This window comes from Anopheles stephensi, chromosome 3 (genome assembly GCF_013141755.1).
Source record: "Anopheles stephensi strain Indian chromosome 3, UCI_ANSTEP_V1.0, whole genome shotgun sequence".
NCBI lineage: Eukaryota > Metazoa > Arthropoda > Insecta > Diptera > Culicidae > Anopheles > Anopheles stephensi.
Genome location: NC_050203.1, coordinates 24,978,093 through 24,997,331, shown reverse-complemented (window position 1 = coordinate 24,997,331; position 19,239 = coordinate 24,978,093). Strand labels below are relative to the sequence as shown.

Genomic DNA, 19,239 nt, shown 5'->3' with positions numbered 1-19,239 from the left:
GCAAATGCCGACTACTCTTGCCAGATGATAAAACATGATGCATTATAAATTCAATCAAAATGTTCTCTTCGTAGGCAGGGTTGGCGAACTCGCTTTATGGATATCATGCGCAACGTGTGTCAAATTTTGGCAACTGTGTCCTTAGTACATTTTTTTGTGTTTTGTATTACTTAATTAAATACATACAGGACTTTTTCCATAACACTTCATTTTGCGGGCCGAAAGAGAGTATTTTGATTATATCTCATGAACGGCTATATAGAATATGTGTTCGGTCCTTTGCTGAAGCAGTTCGGAATTTATGTGTAAATTTGAATAGAATGAGGAAATTTTCTTGAGTTGAACTGTAGATTTTTCTTAGCAAATGATTTTGTTCCTCTAGAGTAGCAAGAAATAACCTAGAGAGGACCATCCGATTTGGAGAAATATAACCTTCGAGGACTATCTTCTCTAAATCAGTCCAGATGCCGTTGATGGCCTAGATATCATAGGTTTGAGGCTCTTTGATGTAGCTGAAGTTTACCACAGGAGCAAACGGCACTGTACCTCGGGCTGGAGATAAACGAGGTAAAACCCAAAAAATCCAAATACTAACTTACATAAGTATGCGGTAAAGAGCGGTAATTGTATCCTTGCAGTCATGCAAAACTTTATCTAACTTAGATAACATCTAAGTACCGATTACAATATTCGGTCGACAAACTCCCGGAGGAAGCATTCTACTCAAAGCACCTGCAGCTAAGGAAGCCCTCTTAATCGGCCTTGCCCTGCCATGAGATTGATATCGAACTTAACAGTTTGTAGTTGTTTATAAAATGGTAGAGAACAGCGCTTGGTCACAGCTTCTGATAAATAAGCAACAAAATATATTCAACAAATAATTTGCAAAAATATGCATGTCTAGAAGGTTTAATTTAAAAAAGAAAGAAGAAGTAACGAATAAATTATATAAAAGGATAACATGTATAAAATATAAAGTTACTCAAAATAAAATAAATTTGTTATAATAAGTAATAACAAAATTGTATAAACAATCCATTAATAATAAAAATTCCACTAAACCGATTGTGACGCCACTCAACCATACAATATACACCCGTCCAGCACATTACATCAAACAACACCCCGTTTGACAGGAAGCAACCCCGTCAAAGCTGACAGCCAGATCAGATGCCAAACCAACACCAACAATGAATGCAGTCGGTCCCGAACAGAGCATACGTTTGGACGCGTACCAGCGACGCTGTGCCGGATTTTCGCCTGTGGCAGAATGAAATTATCCTGAACCCGTGGGCGTCGCAGATACGGATCCAGGCGCGCGGAAACAAACCCACAAGTCACCGGTTAGACACTGACGTGTCACACGCTATATAGCGGCAGTTGCAGTTTAGTGGTTACAGTTTTCACGCAATCCTCGGTGGGTGAAGGACGACGGCACCACGCGTGTCTGTCTGGCCCGGCTCGACCTACATTGACGCAAAACACCACACACCGACACACATGTCCGGTGTTTTCCGGTAAATTGTAAGCACGGGCGTGAAAGAGAAAGGAGTGTGTGTGTGTGTGAGAGAGAGAGACAGAGAAACAAAATCACACTACAGTTTCTCCGCGAACTCCCGGTTTCCGCCAATACCTTGCCATTACATCGCGCTGGTGGTGTTGTAAAGTGCCATCATCATAGTAACCAGTGATAGCTGAACTAGTAACCGAATTTATTAGAGCAAACCACTCAGTCGATAGCACAAAAGCCTGCCCGACCAAAGCCAACACGCAAATATCCAAAGCAACCGAGACACGACTGCTTACTTTGTGTGCACAAAAAAGGCAAAGCCAAAATGTGCAGCGCCAACGAAAGCAACAACGGCACCACGTCGCCATCGGTTCTGTCGGAAAACCCGAGCGACTACGGCAATAACATGAAAATATTGGACTGCAACGACCAGATCAAAGAGCTGCAGACGATCATTCGCGACAAGTAAGTGAGCCGCGTGACACACGCGGAAAAACATGATCATCACGGACATCGGTCACGATCGCACACATTCAGTTTTTCACGCACGCACACATACGCAATGCACACGCGCATACGCACGTTGAATGCATTTCGCGCCGTGGATGGTGGTGATCGGGACGTGTGATTCAAAGCAAAACCCAACACGTTTCTATCTTCCCATTTACTTCCGTTCCGGGTGGGGTGCCCGCTTTTAATTTTAGAAACACCACGCGGAGCGACTTCAAATTTTATGCCGACCGGCTGATCAGGCTGGTGATCGAGGAAAGCCTTAATCAGCTGCCCTACTCCGACTGTTCCGTTATCACGCCGACCGGTGCGATCTACGATGGGTTGCGATATCGTTCCGGCAACTGTGGCGTTTCCATTATCCGATCCGGTGAAGCGATGGAGCAGGTAGGTTTGGGTGGGTGGGTGAGGCGAGCGAACGGGGGATTTTTTGTTTAAATAAACAATCCCTTTTTTTAACACCAACCAACTTCAACAGGGATTGCGAGATTGTTGCCGATCGATACGAATCGGTAAAATTCTGGTCGAATCCGATGCGGAAACGCACGTCGCTAAGGTGGTGTACGCAAGATTTCCGGACGACATTGCCCGGAGGCAGGTCTTGCTAATGTACCCCATAATGGCCACCGGCAACACAGTTATACAGGTAAGCAGGACGCAGCAAATGAATGCATGTGTGTATGTAAAAAATCGATAATGAAACAAAAATCCTACCTTTTTCTAACGGTCGCACTCCATTCAGGCGGTCAGCGTGTTGAAGGATCACGGCGTCAAGGAAAGTTCGATCATTTTGTCCAATCTGTTCTGCACACCGATTGCGGCCCGGATGGTGGTGACCGCTTTTCCCGACCTGAAGATACTGACCTCCGAGCTGCATCCGGTCGCACCGAACCATTTCGGCCAGAAGTACTTCGGCACGGACTGAGCGAAAGGCGAAGGTCGTCGTAGTAGGCGCGTTTACCAATCCACTCTTCTCGCTACTGCCAACGGGGCGTTTCGGGCGCTACACTTTGTTCGCGATCAGCTACTTAAGGATATTTGGCAGGGGGAAGATGGCCAAACGCAACACACACACACATACCTAACAACGACGAAGCGAATGCAACGATGTGTACTTAGGTCTCAAAATCCGGCCGCGCGCGTGAAAAAAACACTTAAGGAAACGACGGAAGGAAACGAAATGTTCGGTGTGCTTACCTTTCCGATGCAAGCGTTCACCGTAGACTGGCAGGTTGTGTGTTGGAGCGAAGCGTTTATAGAACAGCTGGATGTGAGGCATTGGTTGCTAGGCAGCGGGACACGGTACCGGGTTGCCATACACCGGCTACGGCCACTGTTGTAGAAGGTGTTGTAGTGCATAAGCTTTAAAGTAATGGAATTTAAAACAAAAACCAGATTCAGTCACTGTCATGAAACGAAACCTTTCGCGTTTCTCCAGGAGGTTAGAAGGACGATACGTTAGCGAATATGTAATAAGGCATATATATATAAAACTGTTCATAATATACATACATTTTAAAGTGCGAAATCGTACGGCGAAAATATTCGGATGTTAACGGCTTACTTGGATCGTCTGCTTCGGGTTATATTCCCCTTCCGAGGTATAGTAAGAGAAGAAATGTTTATTGTTCTCTCCTCCCGGACGACAGGAGGGCACTTAATTCTAGTATAGACGTTCGCCGAGGTACCCCCACTGCTGCTCTAGGCTAAAATTTGCTTCCGCTGTTTCTTCTGTTTCTCGACCTGTTCCGCCTTCTTCTGCTTCTCGATGCGGGCCCGCTTTTCCGCCAGTAAGGCTGCTTCCTTTTCGGACTTTTTCCTGGACTCCATCATCATCGAGTACAGTTTACGATGTTTCGACTTTACCATACGGGCGCGCAGAGCTTCCTCGTGCTTGGTAACTGCCTGCTGTTCCTCTGGACTTTCCTTGTACACTTTGCCCGGTCGCACGGTCATGCCTTTCGGTCGAACCGGATTCTGTGCCTGTAGCGGTGCATCACCTTCCGGCTTCTTTGCCTTTTTGCCATTGTTCTGCAGTTTTTCCTGATCCTGTTTGTCGTTTGCGGCGCTACTTTCTTCCACACCGCTGTTCAGCTGATCCGTCCGTTCGTCATTGTACGCTTTCAGCAGTGCAAATTCCTGTTGCACTTGTTCCTCTTCCGGGTCCAGCACTTCCTCGTCGTCGGAAATCTGCTCTTGCTCATCGTTCACCTCTGCCGGTTCGAACTTCTCGTTCGCTGCTTCATCATCCTGCTCGGCGGCCTTGCGCAGTGCCAGCTCTTCCGGCGGTACGTACTGCACTCGGCTGTTGGTGAACGGTGAAAGATGGGGCGGAAGTACGGCACCGATGAAATATTGGTTCGTCGGTAGCAATCGTCGCTGGTTGACACTGTCGAACAGCCACTGTGGTTGAATGTAATCGCGCGAAATGTACTGCTTCTCCATGCTGGGCCGATCGACGATCTGGTGCGTTATCGTCTCGTCGCTCTCGTCGAACGTGGCACCCGCGAACATGGTTTTGTCCCACGACACCTTACCACCGAAGCAGCGAATAATGAATACCAACGGTTCGCGGGGCACTTCGCGGTTCAGGAAGAATTTGAGCCCCTTGAACAGAGTCTTCAGCTTGTTAAGGTTTTGCGCTTCCTGTCGGATCTGATTCACGTGCGGCAGGTCCTCATCCGTGCCCGCCCATTCCAGCAGCTCCGCATCCTCCGGTTCAGCACTGGCACCACCATCCGAGCGCAACAGATCCACATTGAGCGCCGCAATACGCTCCGACACGAACTTCTGCTCACTGGCCATCGTTTCGTCCGAATCGAGGGCCTGGGAAAACTGTGGCGGATACACCAGGTTCACCGAATGGTACAGCCGGAAGTTGATGAAGCCAGCCATCACGATGAAAAAGTCACCGAACGATTTCATAATGCTCAGATCGACCATTTCGCCACGGTGCGGCGCGTACGGGAAGTAGTGCGGCACGATCCACGTCACCGTTTGGCCCTTAATTTCCGCCTGAAAGTAGTAACCCTTGACCGAGATGAACACCTTCCGCAAAGCCTGCGCCGCAATGATGTAGTGCATAAATTCCACCGTCAACCTGCGGCTCATTCGGGTCAGCTCACGGGTAATAATTTTCGTTGCCGGAAACGTGCTAAACATAAACAGCAGTGTCATACAGTCGTCCAGCTCCTTGATCGCTTCGATAAACGTCGGGTAGCGTTCCTTCACGATGTGGTCCAGCTTGAGCTGCGGATAGTTGTGGAGCCGGATATCACGCAGGTTCGTGTTCTGTTTTGCCGCCGCACGTTTGATACGCCGGTTGAAGATTTTCCGATCGCGCAACGTCCACACGATCGGCTCGTGCAGCAGGAAGGTGATGTCCTTCTTGTGGTACAGGATACGCAGCTCCTTCGAACCATGCTGGGCACGGGCACGGTTCTTCGGCTCGCGCGGATAGATACCCTTCAGGATGCACAGCTGCCGGAAGTCTTGGATTTTCAGCTGCAGCTTTCGCATGGCAGCCCGGCGCGTATAGTACATGGCACCCTCGCCCGATTTGTACTGGGAAAAACGATGTGAAAACAAAGGAAAATCCCAATGAATTAACATTTATTTACATCGCGGCAGCATGTGGTAGCCCACACCTAACCTCACTTTGCACCTTACCTTGTGGTTTCGCTTCACCATTTTGACGAATTGTACAAAACCGACCGAATTCCAAGTTCCAGGGTGCTAGTAAGCACTGCGGAAGCGATTCACTTCACAAACACTTTTATTTTCCTCGTGAAAATACACTTTTCACGGGAGCCTACAAATTCCTGCACCGCACTCGCCGTGCGCTGACGAAAGAAAAGGTTTGTTGTGACTTTTCTTTTCCAACAAAAACGTGCTCTGTTCGAAATGGTTCGAAATCAACACTAAACGTCAACGCATGCACAGTGGGATTAATTGATTCACCCCTGTCCAAAGCGCGACACGTTATTTTTTTCTGAACAATCACTAGTTGGAGCTTGAATTGTTTACTCCCAATATCGTAAAAAAATAAATAATTACCAAATTTTCATTTCCTTTTGCTTTTACTTAAAATTAAAAATAAAATGGATAATTTTTGTTCGAAAAAAACAAACAGACACACAGTACAAGAGACCACACACTCATCCCGTGCAACTGACAGCACATACCAATACGAACGTATCGGTGCGAATTCAGTAAACAGTTCACGAAACGGAGCAGAGGACAAAACATCACCGTAAGTTTATCGGGAGAGCAAAAAAGAATATTAAACCAGATGGCCATCAGCTGTTGGCCCTTCCTAAGCAGGACACAAACAGCTATATCGGGTTTACAGTGCGTGGCATTGGTGAAACAGTTCCCTGTGCCCATGGTTTACCCAGTTTTTACCGGTGTGAATCTGCGCCCATCAGTGCAATAAGAAGACGAAGAAGTCAATTCCCTTTTTCTGCTTTCGGGCATCACTACCCCCATCGAAGGGAGCAGGCGATCGGTTGTCCGAATCCCTGCCGTCATCATTTTTTAGCGTGAAATTGCTTGGAAACAGCAGCAGCAGCAGTAGAGTGAGTGAGTGTGTGGCCAAAATCGTGCAATAGCTCGTTCGATCGATTGCGTAGGAAAACGAACCACGCCACGTTCTTTGCTTGTTGCGTAGTTGGAAGGGTGGCAGTCGTCCTTCAGGCCCTTGGCTAGCGGCATTTACATCCCCTTCCGGGCTGAGCCGAGTGTCAACAGGCCTCCAGTGCGGGACGAACATTTAGGTTAAAAAATCAGGTGCGATTGGGGAAGCAAAGTAGGCTAAATCCGGCTGTATCTCACACTTTCCATCACTAAAACCGTAAGAAGTCGGGCGTTTTGATCGGAACAAAGCGGGAAATAGAACGGAACCATTCCAGTGCACACCCGTTTCGTTCCCGTTCCAAAGGCAGCTACGTCCGACGGAACGCGATAAAGGCGGTTTGTTACGGTTTTTTTTTCACGTTACCACCCCCCTATCATGCATCCATTTGGAATTGTTGCATGCCGCATACGTGTACGTACACGCTGTGGGTTTCGTTGGGGGGGGGATACGCCAATCTCCCCACCCCATCCCGTTCCTTTCAGTGTGCTGCCTATGATAACTTCCGTCCAAGCACGTACCGAATGTGTAATTATAAATTCCACTGAAGTTCAACCCTCGATGCTGCACTTTGAAAGTGTTGGTTGCCACGGGTAACTTCGCGAAAACAAGCCTGCCTGGATTTTTTAACACCTTTCTTTTGTTTAATGCCCCATTACAAAAAAAAAACTGAAAGTCCTCCAGGAGGATGGCCATCCGGATCGATCGATTTGTTTTCATTTTGCCGCTCCAACGAGTCGCCGCTGCATCGGTTGCACTTGTTGCAGAAGATCGTTTGCAACGCGCGATGCAATATGCTAGTGGGGAGGAACCGTTACGTCACCATGGACTTCGCACGAGTTTCGAGTTCATTCTACAGGTACAGGCGTTGCGAGCAGCGACCCTTGATACGCAGTAGTTAAAACCATTTCGAAAAAGGGATATTTGCAGCGTAAGCGAGGCGTTTCGGTTTTTCAGCAAAGAGTAGTGGGATATAATTACGTACGTTTGCACCACCCGTCGACCAAAAACACTTCCCGTTCGGCTGGCTGTTTTTATAGTGCCATACTGTACAACAACCGGCAAGTAATCAGCAACAGATTTGTTTATGTCGGCCGATTTTGCTTTTTTTTCTTTTCTCTGGCAATTTTTGCCGAGTGGCAAAAAAAAGAACCGCCAGCTTCCAATAACTGCTGACAGACGGGAACATGATACGAAAACGCACCTCAAGGCATCATAAAATCGACCTATCGTGTGCGTTTGATTTTCGTTTCTCGCATTCCGATTGATTGATGGTGGTTTGTGATTGATTTATCAGCCGCAACAACAGCCACATAGGTTGTCTGTTTAAACGGCCGCGGACCGTGTCATAGTTATGATAACACCAAAGCATAACTTGATTGGTGGTAGCTGCTGCGCTGCTCTTGTAACAGGGATTTAAATATTAACGCTTGATTGAAAGGAAGATGCGAGATAAAAAAAAAAAACAGACAGAGAATGTTACACGGATGTTTGCATCAGTTCCAGCAAGGAGATTCCCTTGTTCTAGCCATCTGCTTGCATGTCAATCCATCGTGTTCTTTGTGTGTACCTATCGATAACATCATCATCGCCGTCGTCGTCGTCGTCGGTTGATATGTTCGAAGCGATCCGTCCCCCGATTTGCTACTGGCAAACGATGCGGAAGGTGCAAAGTCCCTTCGGGCCAGGTAGATTAGGACCCGATGTCGCGTGCTATGATTTACCTCTTGGCAGCCTTTATCTGCCAAACGGCAGGCGAAGAATTTGCTGTGCTGGGAATAACTGGAATGAATGATGATTTTAGATTTTTACACACCTGTGCTATTATTGCAACGGCTAATTAGTATACCATCTTGCCCGGGGTTTTTTTTTTTTTTTAATACGATTTCAATATCAATTTTATCTTTCTTTTTCGTGTGTTTTAGCGATTTTACCCCCCCGTGAAAACACGAAAAGCGAAGCCTACTACAATCAAAACGTGTGCATCAGATTTGGTTGCTTCGTGCAACGTGGAGCCCAATTTACCAGGCACTTTGCCTGGTAGTTGAAGCCGGTTGGACGCACACGCACCTCCGGAAAGTGGGATTGAAAATTTTATTTTAATTGTTTAATTTTAGGTATTTCAATGCTTAACGAACCATGCGAGCTGATAGAGCTGGGCTTATTATATGGAAGAAAAAATAATTTGGCCATTTACAGCTAGTTGTTGTGCAGTGCTCGCAATATTAATCCTGCCAGCCGTGAAATCGAGCGATCGCACTACTTTGAGGGCGTTACTAATGGGCATCAAATAGCTTATCATGGTTCTATTGTAAAGTAATACAGATGGAAAATTTAAATTAGTGAAGCTAATACTGTTTGGCCTGTCTCTCCGTACGCAGAACTAACAATATTTGGTTTCGGGTACAATCAAGACCAATAATAGCTCATCAACATCTGTGGAGGTTTCAGAGCCGAAAGAGCAGGAACAGTGTACAACAGCCATTGCAGTCAACTGTAAGAAAAGTTTAGCCCATTAATTGCAAATAGCTCATCATGCGCTTCGATTGCAGAAAAATCCGGCCTAGATAACAGGGTACTATTGTAGGGCGACAATTGGTTTTAAAGTGCAAAAAACGAAGTGAAGCCACTTCGAAATCTTCTCGCATAAAACACGGCTACAGAATGAATGGAAAGGTCTTTCGATTGCAGTTTGCCAACAGCAACAGTCTATTGATCATCGCTGTGGTCAGTCAGGCTTTGGAGGTTGTCTTCCACGAGTTCCGTGACTTGGACATTCTTGGAGATTGATCTAGTCTAGTAGCTTCTTCATGGGTTAGAAGAATGCGTGGAACCCCAGGCGCAAAGTGTGGAGAGATAAAGCCTTCACGACTCTATTTTTTCTATAAGGTATAATAGTGGGATAAAAATTTAATAGTTATGTACAAATCTGCCTATACACAATCCAAAAAAAAATGAATAATTAGCTCTGGAGCGTTAGGACATCACGAGTCATCGTGCGAAAAAATATTAACCCTTCCCCTTTAAGCCAACTGGCATTAGGGCGCGTGGTTGGGTTAATGGATTTTAATCATCCCCGAAATACAGCCCAGAAACAGGGAATTCACGCTGTTTTTTTTTTAAATTCCATTCCAAAACTGACCCTTATCATGGTACACTGGAGACGGTGTTCTATTTCGGTATTACCCCGTCTGGGTCTATCTATATCGCTACCTGCCCTTTGGTTGCCCTTTGGTTGCGAATCGAAAATCATCAAATCCGATAAAACCAAAAACATCACACAGAAATGATATCATAAATTTATCGTGTTCCAATCCCCCCACCCCCCTTTCTTTCTTTATGAGCTTTAGTTAGGTGGCAAGTGTGAAAGTTAGTGAGCAAGCATACTGTTCGGCACTCGCCCGAAATTAATCAACTGTTTTAGCTGCTCTGCTCAACGCGGATTAGCTACATGCGCGAACGAACCCCGCTCGGCTAGGAGTGGAGGTGAGCTTTGTCTAGCGAGTTCCCGATGGAATGGATTAGTGTGAGCAGCCAGTCACCCCTTATCGCTGAGAGACCAGCATTCGAATCCAAAACTGTGTTTGGTTTGGCGGTATATAACGGGGATGTTTTTTTGTTGTTGTTGCTTCTTGCAAGCCTTCGCCACCAGTTTCGAGCGTCCTCGGGGGCATCGAGATAAGCGGTTCGATTCGATGGGTCCGGCGCTGTTTGGTGTGTGGTAGGTTCACCGAGCATCAGCACCAGGTTGCAGATCAATCCCCGTAGCACCGCTTTTCAATTACCTTTACCTCTTTTCTTTTAAAACCAATCGTTAAAGCATGTTAAATTTTCTTGTTTCATTAATTATTTGCTTTCTTTTCTATTTCTAGATTTTAGAAACATTTACCCCTTCCGGAGCCGGATATATCGGGCAGTAACGCGGGCAGTGTCGTCCAACTAATTTCGCCAAAACCGTCGTCGATCGGCGGTGGTGCCAATGTGTTGTAACCGGCGAACAGTAAATAGTTCAGTGCATCTAGTTTGGTTTCACTTATGATGGTTTAACGCGGCTTAGCCCACCTAGCCCCCACGTCCGTAGTGTCGCACCGTGCACCCGTGTAGTAGTTGCAGTTTATTTAGGTTGCAACCTTTTCTATTGGTTGTTAAGTTGTGTTTTTTTTTTTTTGTTGACTTTCCATACGCGTAAAGCTAAGTTCCTCGATAGAAGAGGAAACGTTTAGTGCAGTATTTTGCTCGCCAAAAAAAAAAAACAAACATCAATCTTAGTTCGTAGAGCTCTTCAAACTCGGTCCTCCCACAGAACGGTGGAAGGACAAGGAGACAGTAATAGGAAGGAAGCTTCTCGCTGTCGCTGGCACAATGGCAGGCTTTTTGTCGATGCTCAAGCAATCGACGCTTGTACACCTTTGCTTTGCCATTTCCTTTTTCACGTCCGGACTGATCATCAACTCCGTACAGTGCGTGCTCTATCTGGGGCTGAAACCGTTCAACAAGCATCTTTACCGAACGATCGGTTACTACCTCTGCTATTCGTTCTACTCCCGTAAGTTGCGAGCTAGATACAAGCGGCTGTATTAGCTTTATGGAGAAACTCCCAACAGCATTTCTCAACTCCCTGCTCCTTTTTCCCCTGTCGTGTAGAGCTCGTGTTTTTGGCCGACTGGTGGTCGGATACGAAGCTGAACGTGTACATTAGCGATGAGGACATGAAGTACTGTGGTACGGAGCACGTGCTGCTCCTGATGAACCACACGTACGAGATCGACTGGCTGCTCGGGTGGATGTTCTGCGAGAAGGTGCGCGTGCTCGGCAACTGCAAGGCGTACGCGAAGAAAGTGATCCAGTACATACCGACCATCGGCTGGGCGTGGAAGTTTGCCGAGTTTGTGTTTCTCGAGCGTTCGTTCGAGAAGGATCGGGAAATTATTGGCCGTCAGATTAACGAAATACTGGACTACCCGGATCCGGTGTGGCTGTTGCTGAACGCGGAAGGTACGCGCTTTACCGAGCAGAAGCACGAAGCGTCGGTAAAGTTTGCGCAGGAGAAAGGCATGGTACCGCTGAAGCATCATTTGATTCCACGCACGAAAGGTTTTACGGCCAGTTTGCCGTTTTTGCGCGAAAAGTGCCCGTCGGTGTTGGACATCCAGTTGGCGATTAGCAAGGATTCGAAGGTGTGTGTGTGTGTGGAGTGGTTAGTCGAGCGGACGTTAAGGGGACGGTCCGTAACAGTATTTGAATTAAGTTTTGATTCCGCGGTCAAAATCGGTTCCGATTCCCAATCCCCGGATCCAATTCCGGAATCAGAATCGGAATTCGGAATCGATTCCGCAAAATTCAGAGCACTAGAATGATGTGCTTCGTTTTAGGGCTCTTCTTAGCTCAAACAGTAGTTCGATTTAATTAATCCCCCAATTTTGCGTTTGTTTGTGCAGGTGAAACCAACCATTTTCAACATCCTGAACGGTAAGCCAATCGAGGCGCACATGTGCGTCAGACGCTTCCCGACCGCAACGCTACCGACGCGCGAAGAGGATGCGGCCGTCTGGTTGCAGGATCTGTTCCGCGAGAAGGATCGCATGCAGGACAGCTTCCATCGTACGGGCAGTTTCTTCACCGATTCCGGTATCGCCGAACGGCCCAGGCTGCAGCTACACCGTCGACCAACGACACTCGTCAATACCGCCTTCTGGGTTGTGGCTACCCTCACGCCGATGCTGTACTATCTGATGAAGCTGCTGTTTAGTGGCGAAATTCTGTACTTTTCGATCGGCGCCGGCATCATCTTTGCCTGTAAGAGAAGAGTGAACTTACGATCGGTGTGAATCGTTGCTGATTCTTCTAATGCATCATCTTCTTCTCCCTTTTGTCACAGTTTACATGCTGATGGTGAAAGCGATCGGTATGTCGAAGATTAGCAAAGCCTCATCGTACGGTGCCGAAAAGCTGAAGAACGGTCACAGTCCCACCCACGAAACGTCGGCACCACCAGCTGCAACCGAGGCGGATAAGGATAAGTAAGAAGCGACAAGCTTCCCCCCGGTATCGTCATCAGATTGGAGAGTAGTAGCAGCAGCAGCGGCAGTAGTAGTTGTGGCCACAAAACTATTTACACCACCACCAACACCCCCCCACCCCCCACCCGCTGATATGGCTGGATATGTTTAGCGCTTCGCGTGATGGGGTTTGTCCCATCATCCGGCTCTCAGCAGCGCAATTTTGTCGTACTAGAATTAGTGTGCGGAAAAGGCAGAGTAGGCTTTGGTCGGTGCATGACAGTAGAAGAAATTTAAAGGTACGTAGCACGCTACAAGTCTGTGTGTGTGTGTGTGATGATGTGAAATGCAGGGAAAAGTCTTTTTTGTACATGCGATAGAAGATGCGATATACATATACACACGACCGATGGTTATATACACACGCACCGATTTGTTGAAATTGTGTGGCGCACAAAAGAGAGAGAGAGAGAGAGAGGATACACACACTGTACAGAACGAGCGCGGGATGCTCCGGAGCAAAGAGTGCCAAAAACCAAACTACCCTGCTGTTAGCAAAACCTGTGGGCAAAACTACTAATTAGGGAGAAGCGAAAGTGCCGCAAACGCTAGACAGACAGACAGACCATTTTGAGGCCACGAGCAGCAGCAGCAGCAGCAGCAGCTATTGGACAGAGAGGGAGGGAATATATAAGCTATTTTATAACAGTTTATTTATTGGGTCCAAGACCCAGGTAAAACAATGTCTGTGCAGCAGCGCAGAACTACCACCTACCTAATAAAAAAAAAAAACACACACACAAAAAAGAGGAGAGAACACACACGCACACGAGACAAAACCAAGTAAAAAAGCGTAAGAAAAAGTACATTTTGAGAGGATGAATGTTGTTGTTTTAGCTGGGCTGGAAAAAGGATAAAGGATAGGCAGGACACACCGACAGGATGAAGCGATGGATGGTTAAGTGAGCTTTTTTTTTGCGCCAGTAGTAGAACCTTGCATTAGTTGGAAGTTTGGTAGTAATTTTTTGTTTTCCAATCATTTTTCTTCTAATTTGAATTCAATTTTTTCCTTTTTTAAAGAGGAATTTTTACATTAAGAGAATTTGGTTGCATGTAAAATTGAACTTGAATTAACGTTTTGGGTTGTTGTGCTAATGCTAAGCCCGAACGAGCTTTATAAAGCCATCAGAAGGGCCAGAGCCAGATTATGCTCGGGCAAACCCTATCAGGCTTCCATACTCACATCATAAGTCGCCGGAATTTCCGGTTTGATAGCATATGCTTCCCGTTTTTTTGTTTCTTTGTTTGAATTAAACCATTTCCCATTTTATCTTCCATTAAAAGGATAAGCCTCCATTACGGTGATGTGTGCGCATGCATTCGGTACGAAGCAAAGGAAAGACTTAAACCGTATGGTAGAGGCCAAATTTAAGCGCAAAGCGGTAGCGATATTTCGCAACCGAAACCCTTTTTACTTCCAGTGCATTAACATGATTTATTATAAGGAGAGGTGTTCCTTTTTCTTTTTCAAATAACAAACAAAAGCGCTTCCTTATTTGTTACAACCTTCTTCCAAGAGTAAACGTAACGAAGCATCATCTAAGCATCTAGCTTCCTCTAATTTCGCACAAAATTCGTTACAAAACGCACTGGTAATAACTGGTACGGAATTGTTTCCCCTTTGTTTTTTTAAATTATGTTTAATTGCTAGTACTTTTAAGCGATAATATGTAAAGCGAAAAACAATGTTCTTTTCATTTCCTTTTACTATTTAATCCATTTTGTTTTCTTTTGTGAGTGTGTTTATGAATGCTTTAGTTCTACTCTTATGTTTTCCCTTTTTGAGTACTTCACATGACTCTGGATATTGGTTTTGCGGAATAATGCGCACAAAATGTTTTTTCTTTTCTTTCTGGAACAATAAATACAACCAACACGCGTGTGACCTGTTGGATGAAAGAGGAAGAGAGTTAGCACGTATGCATGAATGTGTGTGTGTAGGAATGTGCAAAGAAAGACGTGAGCAAAATTATACCACGTTGTCTAGCTTTTTTCCGTTACGTATCTTTTGCTGGATTACATTGTCCGAAAACAGGTGAAATCGATCCCCAGAACGAGCTCGTTGAATGGAGATATCCTTTCCGATGTACAGCTCAGTTCGCCAAGGACCTCCGAAATCTTTATTCAGGCGAGCGGTTCTTCAAATAGTTGCTGCATTACTCGTTCGTTCAGGATAAACGAGAAGAGAGGGTGGATCCATGCTTCCAAGGATTGGGACCCAATATAACTTAGGACAGTGCCCAATATTATGTGCCCTGATAGGTGACCGCACTTTTGAAGTCGTCCAAAATTTCACCTATCTGGGGTCAAAAGTCAAAACCACCGTCTACAGCAATGAGGTTGGGTTACGCGCTAAGGGTGCTTGCTGCCAACAGGTTATACTACAGCCTGAGGACACTTCTCCACTTTAAATACCTGTCACGAGCGGACGAAGCTGGGACTGTACAGAACATTTACAGACCCAGTACTTACATACGCTTCTGAGACATGGACTCTGTCCAAAACTGATGAAGCCCTCTAAACCGCGTTCGAGAGGAAGATGCTCAGAAGGATTTTTGGCCCCGTATGTGTGGAAGGACAATGGAGGAGCCGCTACAACGACGAGCTCTACGAGCTGTACGATGATCTCACTATCGTACAGCGCATTAGACTCGCCAGGCTCCGGTGAGCTGGTCACGTCATGAGAATGACACCGGACGACCCAGCCCGTAAAGTCCTTTTAGGCCGTCCACAAGGACAGAGGAGGCGTGGTAGGCCCAAATTGAGATGGAGTGATGGCGTTGATGCGTCCGCCAGAACGGCCGGGATAACGGATTGGCAGACGACGGCGCTGAACCGTGAGCGGTATCGAGAATTTTTGCAGCAGTTCCAATATTACTAAGGGGGGGGGGGGGGGGGGAGTTTGAAGGGTCATTTTTTGCGATAGGAGCGCACCTATAACTCCATTTGCACTTATCAGCCTTTGATGACCCTAGGCTTAGAGTTAGTTATTACTTCCATTTTCCTGATTGTAGGGTATCCGGAGGTGTTGACGCAATCCCAGATATTTTTGTTTTAGTCCCTGCGAACGATTAATCTCGTGCGAGAACAAAACTATCTGGGATCTCGTCAAAAAAAACCATGAGAAAGCGTCAAAAATGGTCGAGATACCCGAGTTCGCTCCGGGTTTCTGAGGAGAAACCCTTAGCTAAGAGACATCGATATTTTATCGGTAAAATGCAATCAGTGGGTTCAACCATGGGTCAACTGTTCACACTCATGGTTCAACTGTCAACATGAAGCTAGGGAAAAACTACTAATTTGGAACAAAGCATAAACTAGTTCAACACGTAGCTTCGGGTTGACCCGTGGGTGCAAGGAGTCCGAGTCGACCCGTAGCGATTTCGGGACGGCTCATGGATTAGACCGAACTCGTCAAACACACGGGTCGTCCCGAAGTCGCTGCACCGACCCGAACTCGCTGCACCGACCCGAGCTCACTGCACCCCCGGGTTGGACCAAACCTAAGGATCGAACTCGCTTAGACTTTGCTGCACCTACGGGTCGTCCCGGAATCGTTGCACCCACAGGTCGACCCGAACTCGTTGAAACTAGGAATACGATCCGAACGATTCCGGGTCGTTTACGGATGGCTCCGACCCGGTAGATTTGGGTCGCCTATTTTCCGGCCCATCACTATTTCAAACCACCAGAAACAGGACTGAGTGTCCTTCTTGATAGCTACACCTGTGGATGTCGCTTAAACTTCAGCAAAAGGTAGAAGGTCTTGGCGAGGGCCAATACAGGGTTTTTCAGTTGATAAGGCAATAGTATCCATTTTTATAGCAGGCTTCTTAGATGAAATGGCAAACAAAGTTAGTTGATATGGAAACGGCTTCAGATGATAGGGAAATTAAATACCTTTTATTGTGATGTCCTCAGATGATATTGTCATAGTAGCCGTTGATATTGCACGCACTTACCCGAGCGCTCAACTGACGTGTATATTATCAACGGCTACTATGACAATATCATCTGAGGACATCACAATAATAGGTATTTGATTTCCATATTAACTAGCTTTGTTTGCCATTTCATCTAAGAAGCCTGCTATAAAAATGGAAGCTTTTGCCATATCAACTGAAAACCCCAAGCCATAGGTGGATTCTGACATCTTATCCGCAAAAACGGTCAGATAGACGAGAGAACACTCGTTAGTTTTAAACTGAATTTCTCAACATTTCTTCACAAACACGGGATGTTTTTTTTCCATGTTGTTAATAATTGTTCTTTAAATTGTTTATTGGCTTTAGTTCTCTTCCCATTGTGTGTTGCGTGTTTGACTTTGAGTGTTTCATCTTCGTTACTTACTCGAACAATACGTTTAATTGCGCAACGTATAAGACAGAACACAACAAATGCTCCACTTTCCAATGCGATTTACTGTGTGTTTACTGTGTGTGTCTTTAGTTCACGTTTGCCCCGCTTGTTTATTAGCTATTTTCTTCGTTATTTTGTTTGTTTGTTTGTTCTGTTTTGCATTGCCAAATATTCATATTTCATGATTAATGTAATCAAAAGTTTGTTCTTCAAACGTTACATTTTTGTTTTGTTTCAGTTTTAAATTTCCATTCGATTGCACCCGAGCGCGGATCAGTTCAATGCTGTCCGATCCCTTTCTTTTTTTCATTGAAAATGTTATTTTATCTTGCCTTACTTTTTGTTGCTTGCTTCTGTTAGTTTAGCCGATTACAGTAATGTATGTTTAATCGCTGTTCAATTTTCGCAAAACCGTGTAAGACACCACACACGCACACTTCCACAAATGGAAATATGATATTGTGGGTTGCTATATTTATAAAATATCACGAAAACCGATATTTTATCTGTTTGTGTGTGTGTATCTGTCTGTGTATTTTATGCGTCGTTGCATCGATTAGCTTCGGCGGCAAACACTGATCGCGGCAAGTAAACGGTACAAAAACCCAATAGCTTATTTTGTGTTTTTTTATCTTTGTTTTGTTTTGTTGTCCTCTTTACTTACTTACTGCTTCTCTAAATTGTGCTACTACCAGCCCTACACGCTATGTTAGACAAAAATTTGTTAACGTTGATTTTGCTGTCGCAATCATTTGCCCGGCGTAGTTTAACTACGGCCCCAACCCCCGACAGTGTGTTCCACTTTGTTCCATAACGGTCGTAGAAAGTAAAGAAAGCAACAACAAAAACTAACACAAAGCAGGGAGTTTAAAATTGATTCTTGTACATTTATGCAAAATTTTCCTAATGTATGTGTGGGCTCATACATTTTTCCTATCTGCTTCTTATTGTTAACGACAATTTCACTTTTGCATTTGAAATTATAACAATAGTGATGGAATTTTCCTTTTGTTTAGTTTTGATTGTTTTTTGCTGTGTACGGCAACGTTATCTGAAGTGGATTTATGTAATTTAAATTATAGTGAATTTCTCTTCGATACAAACATTATAATATTTAAAACATTTTACTAATTTAATTCAGAATCCAAAATGTCCCACCGATGTGGTGGGAGCAAACTGTGCTGTTTACTATTAGTTTCTACCCATTTAAATAATCCGTAAGAATTCAAGGACTTGTCAAGAGTGAAAACTTTAGAAAATTATTTCCATCTTCTGAAAAATCATTTAAATAAAAATGAAATATTATTTTTAAGAAAATATAAAAAGCGTTAAATCATTTTTTGTGAGACCTTTACATTGTTTAAAATAAAAGTCTATTTAATGAATATTCACTATAAAAATATTTAAAAAAATTTGGTTGGTACAAAATTTCTTAAAACTATTTTTTAAGCCAAATTCAATAGCCACCAATAACAACAAACAATGAATATATAAAAGAAGTTAATTTAAATGAAGGTTTTAAAAAACCTTCCCCTGTCCCACCGATGTGGTGGGAGCTTGTAGAAATTGTTTACTATGAGCCGAATTTAAATCAAAATCTTATAACACAATCATATTAGTTAGTTGAAGAAGACCCTTCAATTATTCAGTTATTTTTTTTTGAAATTTTATATAGAAACTTTAACTGTTTGCAAACAAAAGAATTAAACCAGAATTTAATTGAAAGAAATAATAAAATTAAAAGCTCAAACGCTCTATTCCGGTGCACAAAACCTGTTTTATAATTATTATTTTAAAAATAATAAAAATCGATAATAATGCTAATAACTAACGTATTGTAGTTTATAAATCCACACACTAACTTTCCACAAATTCTTCAATACAATTATGTATTTCTTCTTTACCCAAATTGCGCGCTGCGCTAATTTAAAACCATTTACGTTAGATCAAAACTCTAACTCCACACGCACACACTGCGGCGTCCCAAGCATCTTCTTAGACCTCGCACACGCTCGCAATGCTTATTACCAGCAATAAAGTACAATAATCTTTCAGTAAAAGTACTCAAATATTACACGCATTTTTAAAACAAATGCACTCTCTCTCTCTTCCTCTCTCCCTCTCTCTCTCTCTCTCTCTTCGTCGTAACATTATGATCAAGTTTAGCT

General features: G+C 44.6%; 4 protein-coding genes across 7 annotated transcripts in view; 2 read left to right on the top strand and 2 right to left on the bottom strand.

Moving 5' to 3' along the window:
- LOC118511392 (leucine-rich repeat extensin-like protein 5) overlaps positions 1–2,831 on the bottom strand; it is an 89,216-nt gene extending 86,385 nt beyond the window's left edge. Inside the window, exon 1 of the mRNA XM_036054422.1 lies at positions 2,735–2,831. The gene's annotated coding sequence lies outside the window, so the exon portion shown is untranslated. The remainder of the gene's footprint in view (positions 1–2,734) is intronic.
- On the top strand, positions 1,186–3,554 carry LOC118511399 (uracil phosphoribosyltransferase homolog). The gene is made up of 4 exons (XM_036054434.1): positions 1,186–1,975; positions 2,215–2,407; positions 2,499–2,666; positions 2,763–3,554. Exons 1-4 carry the CDS (start codon positions 1,836–1,838, stop codon positions 2,943–2,945), a joined length of 684 nt encoding a protein of 227 aa, XP_035910327.1. The 5' UTR covers positions 1,186–1,835; the 3' UTR covers positions 2,946–3,554.
- A 43-nt stretch (positions 3,555–3,597) lies between these two features.
- Positions 3,598–5,937, bottom strand: LOC118511389 (pescadillo homolog). The gene is made up of 2 exons (XM_036054408.1): positions 5,690–5,937; positions 3,598–5,584 (listed from the first exon to the last, which is right to left on the bottom strand). Exons 1-2 carry the CDS (start codon positions 5,708–5,710, stop codon positions 3,722–3,724), a joined length of 1,884 nt encoding a protein of 627 aa, XP_035910301.1. The 5' UTR covers positions 5,711–5,937; the 3' UTR covers positions 3,598–3,721.
- A 231-nt stretch (positions 5,938–6,168) lies between these two features.
- Positions 6,169–14,684, top strand: LOC118511395 (1-acyl-sn-glycerol-3-phosphate acyltransferase gamma-like). 4 transcript variants are annotated; one of them, XM_036054425.1, is made up of 5 exons: positions 6,169–6,272; positions 10,526–11,199; positions 11,298–11,830; positions 12,092–12,449; positions 12,532–14,684. In XM_036054425.1, exons 2-5 carry the CDS (start codon positions 11,016–11,018, stop codon positions 12,675–12,677), a joined length of 1,221 nt encoding a protein of 406 aa, XP_035910318.1. In that variant the 5' UTR covers positions 6,169–6,272; positions 10,526–11,015; the 3' UTR covers positions 12,678–14,684. The 4 variants fall into 4 exon arrangements, with proteins under 4 accessions (XP_035910318.1, XP_035910322.1, XP_035910319.1 ...); XM_036054429.1 differs by lacking the exon at positions 6,169–6,272 and adding an exon at positions 6,316–6,597; XM_036054426.1 differs by lacking the exon at positions 6,169–6,272 and adding an exon at positions 6,316–6,601.
- Positions 14,685–19,239: the final 4,555 nt, after the last annotated feature.

Coding starts and splice junctions, on each gene's coding strand:
- LOC118511395 (XM_036054425.1), top strand. CDS start 11,016: ATGGCAGGCTTTTTGTCGATGCTCAAGCAATCGACGCTTGTACACCTT. Junction 11,831..12,091: donor CGATTAGCAAGGATTCGAAG/GTGTGTGTGTGT, acceptor TTGTTTGTGCAG/GTGAAACCAACCATTTTCAA. Junction 12,450..12,531: donor CGCCGGCATCATCTTTGCCT/GTAAGAGAAGAG, acceptor CTTTTGTCACAG/TTTACATGCTGATGGTGAAA.
- LOC118511399 (XM_036054434.1), top strand. CDS start 1,836: ATGTGCAGCGCCAACGAAAGCAACAACGGCACCACGTCGCCATCGGTT. Junction 1,976..2,214: donor CAGACGATCATTCGCGACAA/GTAAGTGAGCCG, acceptor TTTTAATTTTAG/AAACACCACGCGGAGCGACT. Junction 2,667..2,762: donor CCGGCAACACAGTTATACAG/GTAAGCAGGACG, acceptor CACTCCATTCAG/GCGGTCAGCGTGTTGAAGGA.
- LOC118511389 (XM_036054408.1), bottom strand. CDS start 5,710: ATGGTGAAGCGAAACCACAAG. Junction 5,585..5,689: donor TGGTGAAGCGAAACCACAAG/GTAAGGTGCAAA, acceptor CGTTTTTCCCAG/TACAAATCGGGCGAGGGTGC.